Source organism: Colobus angolensis, unplaced genomic scaffold (assembly GCF_000951035.1).
Source record: "Colobus angolensis palliatus isolate OR3802 unplaced genomic scaffold, Cang.pa_1.0 Scaffold125, whole genome shotgun sequence".
In the NCBI taxonomy this organism is placed as follows: Eukaryota; Metazoa; Chordata; class Mammalia; order Primates; family Cercopithecidae; genus Colobus; species Colobus angolensis.
This window is the reverse complement of record NW_012113697.1, coordinates 3,859,457-3,868,185: the sequence shown is the minus strand read 5'-3', so window position 1 is coordinate 3,868,185 and position 8,729 is coordinate 3,859,457. Positions and strand designations below refer to the sequence as shown.

Below are 8,729 nucleotides of genomic sequence, written 5' to 3'. Positions count from 1 at the left end.
GGTGTTCAGTGTAAACCTTTCTTTACAAATCCTATCTAGCTGTTGAAAGAGTGTCCCTTAAAGTTGATTACGTATCCAATAGTTCGATTTCTGAAGGAAATCTCTGATTTGGGGTAATACAGATCTTTGCAGGCATTGGCTTCTTGGATTTCTAAGCTGCATGCAGGAGAGTCATGGAATTTGAGCTTTAGGGCAGGGTCATGTGGCACTGAACCCACAAATGGTTTAAAGCCTGCAATGGGAAGCAATTGTGTTTTTTGAAACACTGTCAGTAGACAGTTGAGACTCCGACATCAGAGCAGGGAGCGTTTTCAAGGACCAGCTTCTGTGAGACAAACTTTCCAAAGCAAATGCTAGATAGGACAGTCATTATGTCACCCAACCCGGAGTCACATTCAAATGACATGAACAAGGATGGATAACTCTTGTCTGCCTGGGTGCCATGAGCCAAGGGTCTCTGGGGCCAGTTGTTTGGAGGGACTTCCCACCTTCTCACTCTTTCCCCCTCCCATTCTTTATCTTCAGGGGGAGCTGACTATGACCAGCCACATGGAGAACTTACAGAATGCCCTGTACTTCGACATGGTGCCAGAGTCCTGGGCTAGACGAGCCTACCCTTCCACAGCAGGCCTGGCAGCCTGGTTTCTAGACCTCCTCAACAGAATCAAGGAGCTAGAGGCTTGGATGGGCGACTTTGCAATGCCCTCCACTGTGTGGCTGACAGGCTTCTTCAACCCCCAGTCGTTCCTGACTGCCATCATGCAGTCCACGGCTCGCAAGAATGAGTGGCCACTGGACCAGATGGCCCTGCAATGTGACGTGATGAAGAAGAACAGAGAAGAGTTTAGGAGTCCTCCTCGGGAAGGGGCCTACATCCATGGCCTCTTCATGGAAGGTGCCTGCTGGGACACACAGGTAAAGCTTGGGATGAACCAAAGGGCATCTTTCTGGGGGCTGATTAAATACACATTGCTTCCTATGAAGTGTGACTACTAAAAGAGATGTTCCTGAATCTTTTTCTCTAGATAACCTTTCTTTCCTTGAGGCCATCAAGCCATTTTTATTTGGCCAGGGGTGGTGCAAAGAGCATAGCCTTTGTAGAGGCAGTAGAGTGGAGAGGTTAATAGCAAGGGCTTTGGAACCAGACTGGCTGGATCTGAATCCCAGCACCACCATTTATTAACTCTGTAACCTTAGATATAGTTTCACCTTTCCAGACCTCACCTGTTAGATGGGAGAATAGCGTCACTGTAAAAATTAAATGAGCTAATATATAAGACAGTTAAACAGGGCCTGGCACATAGGCAGTGCTCAAAAAGTGCTGGAGTCAGCTATCTCTGCTGCTGCTGCTGCTGCTGTGTGTCTGTCATCCAGGCTGGAGTGCAGTGGCACGATCTCGGCTCACTGCAACCTCCGCCTCCTGAGTTCCCATGTAACAAATCCACACGTGTACCCCTGTATCTAAGAGTTGAAATTTTTTAAAAAAGAAACTAAAAGGAAAAGGAGATAGAAAATTTGTTGAGACATGTTTTGTAATGCTTACCATTTTGTTGGATATAGCAAGTAACAGTCTCCTGGAGTACTATTAGCAATAGGAAATGTATTCATTCATTCCATATAGGCTTTCAGTTAAACAATTTACCTCAAAAAAACAAAACAAAGAAGATCATGTAGAGACACAGAAGAGAATTCCCTATGAAGAGAGAGGCAGAGATTGGAGTGAGGCAACTACAAGCCAAGGAATTCCAAGGATTGCCAGTAACCATCAGAAGCTAGGAAAGGTATGGGATGGTTTCTGCTTCAGAACCTCCAGGAGGACCAACTCTGCCCACACTTTGACTTAGGACTTCTGGCCTCCAGAACTATGAGACAATATGTTGTTTCAAGCCATCAAGTTTGTGGCATTTTATTATGCCGGAACTAGGAAAGCAATTCAAGAGCCAACAGAAAGGACAGTAAAGTAGGATAATGTTTAGACATCCTGAATCTTGAGAAGGAAGTTGACTTCCCTCTCTCCACCTGAACATTTGCACAAGATTCTGTCAGTGGAGATCATATATGGATTGCATTAGGTATAAGGTGGCCTAGAGCAAGCCACAGCTATTAATAGAATCCTCCAAACCACCAAAATGAGAGAAGTACCAAAAGGAAAGTAGGCAAGAAGCTCAGAAGGAAAGTCAGTGACACTGGAGGTGGGGGAAGGATATCAGTTTCAATTGTCAACCTTCCATTTTTCATACCTCATTGTAAATAATAATACAAACTTCCCCAAAATCAATACTTGTTCACCATAAGCTGTTGTTCTCAAAGGTTTTATCCCAGAAAGATGTCAGCAAAAATGGAAGAGCCAGGACCTCCTAAAATCCTCTCCTCCATAAAACAATGAGAACATTCACAAAAACTGAGTCAGAATCAACTTTCTTAGAATTCTGGAAATTAACCAAAGGCTTTCAGCAATCCAAGAAGTGTTTATTCAAGCAAAACAGCTGAATATCAGTAGGAAGAACAGTCTATGGCCTTTTAACTTGTCTATTCCCATCTCTACCCAACCCCTAGCTTGGAGGTTGCCTATAAAACCAACAGACCGCAATCACAGTGAAAACCAGTAACCTAGAAACCACCAGAAGGAGCAAAATGGGGTTAGAGCACTTTCAAAGCCCTGTGAACCCCACAAAAAACTGTCATTATTTTGCCTATCCATGGATTCCCTGGACTCACAAGTCTTTCTTATTTCACCTGAGTTGGAACTCACTCAGAGCAACAGCCTTTCTCCCCAGGGCATTTGTTGAAGACAATCAAAGACAACTGCTTAACACTGCAGTTTGTCTGAAGCAGTAGATAATAGCAGAGCAAACAATAGGCTAACCAAAAAGCTTAAGAGGGAAAGCTGGAGAATGAGATGGCCACAGGGGGCTTTGAAAACCACTGACATGTTCCTGGAAATCTAGGCCATGCCTATGTGCAGATTTGTGCACACACCCACAGCTGTGGACATGCTCAAGAGAGTTGAGAAGGCTGTATACTGTAGCTAACCTTGAGGTTCTAGGAAAACAGGGGAGTTAAATCTAAGTTAAATTGCCTGGCTAAGCATTGAAGGTGTGCTCCAACACTTGCACACAGCCACTCAGCCAAGACTTTGTGACTTACTGGTTCCAGGCATTTAAGAAAATCTGTCCAATAATTTGGTGACCTCTAAGCTAACAGGGCAGGCCACTTCAGTTGCCATACTTGACAAAAGAATATAGACTTTACAGAATCAGTTCAGAAAAGTCACTAAACAAACCCTGAAGAGAGAGAGAGAATATGATTTGCAGAGTGGCCACATTATTTAAAATGTCCAAGTTTTCAACAAAAAAAAATTATGACATACAAAGAAACAAAAATGAACGGGCCATACACAAGGAAGAAAGCAATCAACACAAAGTATTCTGAGGGGGAATCAAATACTGGACTTGCTAGACAAAGACTTTAAATCGGCTATTTTAAATATGTTCCAATAACCAAAAGAAACCATGTCTAAATAACTGAAGAAAATTGTGTCAACAATGTATTACTGAATAGAGAATACAGAGAGGAAAATTAAATGTTTTTAAAAGAATAAAGTAGAAACTCTGGAGTTGAAAAATATAATACCCAAAATGAAAACTCAATAGAGGAATTCAATAGCAGAATTGAATAGGCAGAAAAATCAGCAAATTTAAAATCAGGTGAATTGAAATTATCCAATTAGAAGAAAAAAAATGAGAAAATGAAGTGTCTCAGAGACGTATGGGACACCATCAAGCATACTAACATATGCACAATGGCAGTTTAGAAAGGAAAGGAGAGATAAAGGGCCAGAAAGACTATTTGAAGAGATAATGACCCAAAACTGTCCAAATTGGAAGAAAAACATTAATTTACATGTCCAAGAAGCTCAATGAAATTCAAGTAGAACAAACTCTGAGATCCATACCGAGACATATTATAGTCAAATTGGTGAAAGATAAAGACAAGAAGAAAATCTTAAAAGCAACAAAAGTGGCTCATCACTTACAAGGGGTTCTCAGTGAGAGTAATAGCTGATTGCTCATCAGAAACCATGAAAGAGAAGGCAGTAGGATGGCGTAGTCAAAATGCTGAAAGAAAGAGACTATCTGCCAAGAATCCTACCTGCAGCAAAACTCTCTTTCAAAAGTGAAGAACGTTAGATATTCTCAGATTTTTTTGAGAGAGAGAGAAAGAATTCATCACTAGTAAACCAGCCTTATAGGAGATACTAAAGGGAGTCCTTCAGGCAGAAAGGAGAGGACACTAGACAGAAACTCAAGTCCACACAAAGATATAGACTATGGATAAAGGCAATTACATATGTAAGTATAAAAGATAGTATAAATGCATAATTTGTCATTTTTATTTCTCTTCTATCTAATTTAAAGGACAACTGCATAAGGAAATAATTATAAATCTGTGTTGACGGATAGAAATGTATAAAGGTGTAATGTAAATGATGAAAACAGCCCAAAGGAGGGAGAGGAGATGGAGCTATACAAGATTAGTTTCTGTATACCATTGAAAGTAAGCTGGAATTAGGCCAGGCACAGTGGCTCAGGCCTGTAGTCCAAGCCTTTGGGAGGATGAGGTGGATGGATCACTTAGTTCGAGACCAGCCTGGCCAACATGGCAAAGTTAGCCAAGCATAGTGGCACCCACCTGTAGTCTCAGCTACTGGGGAGGCTGAGGTAGAATTGCTTGAACTCAGGAGGCAGAGGTTGCAGTGAGCCGAGATCATGCCATTGCACTCCAGCCTGAGCAACGGAGTGAAACTCCATCTCAAAAAAAAAAAAAAAAAGTAAGCTGGAATTAATCTGAAATAGATTCTTATGTACATTAGAATTTTTTTTTTTTTTAAGACTCAGTGATTTGCTTTGCCACCCAGGCTGGAGTGCAGTGGCATGAACAGGGCTCACTGCACCTCAACTTCCTGGGCTCAAGCAATCCTCTTGCCTCAGCTCCCAAGTAGCTGGGACTATAGGCATGTGCAACCATGCCCAGCCAACTTTTTTGCATTTTAGTAGAGATGAGTTTTCCCTATGTTGCCTAGGCTGGTCTCCAACTCTTGAGCTCAAGAGATCTTCCTGCCTTGGCCTCCCAGGGTGCTGAGATTACAGGTGTAAGGCACCATGCCCAGCCTTGGAATGGTAATTGTAATCCCCAAGGCAATTACTAATAATTTAAAAAATAGTAAACAAGGGAAATTAAAATGATACACTAGCGTATGTCTATTAATACAAGAGAAGACAATAATGGAGGACTAGAGAAATAAAAAAGACATAGACATATGGAAAACAAATAGCAGATTCTACTTAATCAGTGATTACATTAAATGTGAATGGATTAAGCACTACCATTTTAAAAAGGCAGAGATTAGCTAAATGAATTTCAAAAAATAAACCATGAAACCCATCATGATCCAATTATATCATTTCCACAAAAGACACGTTTTGGATCGGAAGATAGCAATAGGTTAAAAGTAAACAGATGGAAACAGATACGCCACGAAAACAGTAACCAAAAGGCAGCTGAGAGGCCATACTATATCAGACAAAATGGACTTTATAAGATACAAATTGTTACTGAAAAATAAATAGGATAGAAATTATAGAGACAAAAAAGGACATTTTATGAGAATAAAAAGATCAACCCATCAAGAAGATACAATTGTAAATATGGAGGCACCTAACAAAAGAGTCCCCCAAAAATACAAAACAGAAACTGACAGAATTAAAGGAAGAAATAAACAATTCAACCATAATAATTGGAGCTGTCAATATCTCCTGCTAATGTGACTGCTAATGATTACAGAGTTTCTTTTTGGGGAGATGAAAATGTTTTAGAATTAGACAGTGACCATGATTGTACAACTTTGTCAACATACCAAAAACCACTAAATTATACACTTTAAAAGGATTGGTTTTACAGTATGTGGGGAAAAAAAAGAGGTTCTACCTCTGTTCCTTATCCTTGCCATAAACATTCATCTCTGTGGGGCAAGGAGGTCCCCATTGTTTACCTTAATTCTGTTACTCACCATCCCTTACCTCATCAGCCTCTAAAAGAAGTGAAGAGGTACATCCTTCCCTTTAAATAAATTTAACACAAATAAACCAAATTTTGTCCATGGCATAAAGGCCTCAGAGTCCCATGGACACAAAGCATCTGTGAAACACTCTGAATCAGCATTTCCCAGCGTATGTTCCATAAAGCACTAGTGCCATGGGAAATGAATAGGTTGCAAAGAGAAAGGTCCTGTGGTCAAATAAGTTTGGGAAACGTCAGGTTAAATAAACTGTTTTCTTTATTCCTAGGACTTCTTGTCTTCAGTGTGGTAGTGTATGTTGTAAAATGTCAAGTCCAGAATATGGTAAGCACCACTTCCCAGATTTATTTGACCAAGGGAGACTTTGGCTCCGCAGAACATTTCTCGGGACTAGTAGGAAAAATTGCTCTGTACAGCTGTATTGAAATAGCTCAGAAAATCATATGGAGGCCTCAACTGGAAAGCTACAGAAGAGTCAGGTCCACATTACATGAGTAAAGATAGAATGTAGCTCTCTCTATTCTAGAGGACGGAGGAGGTTGCACATGAAACAGAAAAGAAACAGAAACAGGACATAACAAAAGCCTTAAAAGCTCAAGCATTTGCTGGCAGAAACTGGGTGTTAGTCATCTTTAAATCCCCAGCACCTAGCCTGACATCTGGCAAATATCCACATTCGATATGCTTGTGAAACGAATGAATGGAAAAACAAGCTAGGGGAGAATCAAGCTCCAAAGGGATTCATTTGTATATGATAAATAATAGCTTTTGGAACCGTGCTTCACCTGATTTCGGCTGAGAAAAATAGAAACGTGTTTCTACATATCAGATGCATTCCATCACAGGCTGCTGAGAAAACCTGGAAGGGGGCAGGCATAAAGGCAGCCATGCATGCCCAGTCTTTCCTCCCTTGGATCTGCTGACAAGAGCAAGGCTGGTTGGCTGGGCTCTGGGTCTGATCTCAGGTGCTGCTTCTCGTGTTTCATCCTCAGGCTGGGATCATTACAGAGGCCAAGCTGAAGGATCTGACACCCCCCATGCCTGTGGTGTTCATCAAGGCCATTCCTGCAGATAAGCAGGACTGCCGCAGTGTCTATTCCTGTCCTGTGTACAAGACTAGTCAGCGGGGACCCACCTACGTGTGGACTTTCAACCTGAAGACTAAGGAAAACCCATCCAAGTGGGTTCTGGCTGGAGTAGCCTTGCTTCTCCAGATTTAGCTTCTGCGGAGCCACCGAGAAAATAAAAAGGCTGGGCTTGGAGGCTGCCCAGAGGGACAGGTGGGTGAAGGGTGACCACAGACACGTAGAAAGGTAAGAAACCACGAGCACTCACACTTCTGTAGAATTCCTCTAGGGGAATTTGGAGAGATGTGCCTAACGTGAGGTTGAGCTGGAGGAATATGGGCCCAGGAACCAAGGGAGGATAATTTCATGATGCTAAACCTTTCTTAATAAAATGATTTACTCTTCAACTGTGTCTGGTCCAGGATTTGAGAGCTGCTGAGTCATAAATGGTCATGTAGCAACCAAGAGAAATAAGCCACAAACACCTGGGTCCTGACCTTATTACACAACTCTCTCCCAGGTGCTCTTTTTCCAGGCCACCCCACGCGGTCCTTGGACCAGTGGTACTGGCATCACCTATGAACCAGAATCTCCATTTTAACAATCTCTCTGGAAAATCTGTACGCACACTGTAGTTTGAGAATCACTAGCCTGGAGCAGGGGTCACCAAAATTTTTCCATAAAGAGCCAGTTAGTGAATACTTTATGGTTTACCATGCCTCTGTTTGAACTTCGCAACTTTGCCATGGTCACCCAACAGCAAGCATAAATGATGAGTAAATGAAGGGGTGTGATTGCATTCTAACAAACCTTATTTACAAAAACAAGCAATGGGCCGTATTTTGCTGATCCCTGCTGTAGAGGATAAGGGATGTGTATACTGATATTTATCCTTCATTAATTCATGCATCCACTCAATATATTTTAATCTAACACCTACTATTTGTTGTGGATACAATATGAACAAGCAAACAGGAAGTATCTCCATCGCCTTTTCGATCATTTAAGAGGAAGCCAAGAAGAAACATTTACTCTAAAGCTTTTTTTTTTTTTCCAGATGGAGTCTCGCTCCGTCACCCAGGCTGGAGTGGCACTGGCACAATCTCAGCTCACTGCAACCTCTGCCTCCCGGGTTCAAGCGATTCTCCTGCCTCAGCCTCCTGACTAGCTGGGATTACAGGCGCCTGCCACCACACCTGGCTAATTTTTATATTTTTAGTAGACACGGGGTTCCACCATGTTAGTCAGGCTGATCTGGAACTCCTGACCTCAGGTGATCCGCCCACCTCAGCCTCCCAAAGTGCTGGGATTACAGGCGTGAGCTACCGCGCCTGGCCATTCTAAAGCTTTTTAATCTAAAAGTTTTCTAGATTTACCTCTGTGGAACAAATCTTCACTGGAAGTCCAATGGGTACAGTTTTGATGAGTTTGAAAAAGCTCTATGAGGCAGCTTGTTTGGCAAGCAAAGTATGGGAGGACCCAGTACTCCTTCTGTGATGATTCCCCCTAACCTTGCAGAAACTTAATGTTTTGATTACTGTTTTGAACAGTGGTTCTTAAACTTCAACAGGCATCAGACTCCC

At 41.9% G+C, this 8,729-nt stretch overlaps 1 protein-coding gene across 1 annotated transcript in view; it reads left to right on the top strand.

Moving 5' to 3' along the window:
• Positions 1 to 7,489, top strand: part of DNAH9 (dynein, axonemal, heavy chain 9) — a 392,924-nt gene extending 385,435 nt beyond the window's left edge. Inside the window, exons 68-69 of the mRNA XM_011933244.1 lie at positions 526 to 915; positions 7,072 to 7,489. Of these exons, the coding sequence (XP_011788634.1) occupies positions 526 to 915; positions 7,072 to 7,299 (618 nt within the window). The 3' untranslated portion in view covers positions 7,300 to 7,489. The remainder of the gene's footprint in view (positions 1 to 525; positions 916 to 7,071) is intronic.
• The last annotated feature ends 1,240 nt before the right edge of the window (positions 7,490 to 8,729 follow it).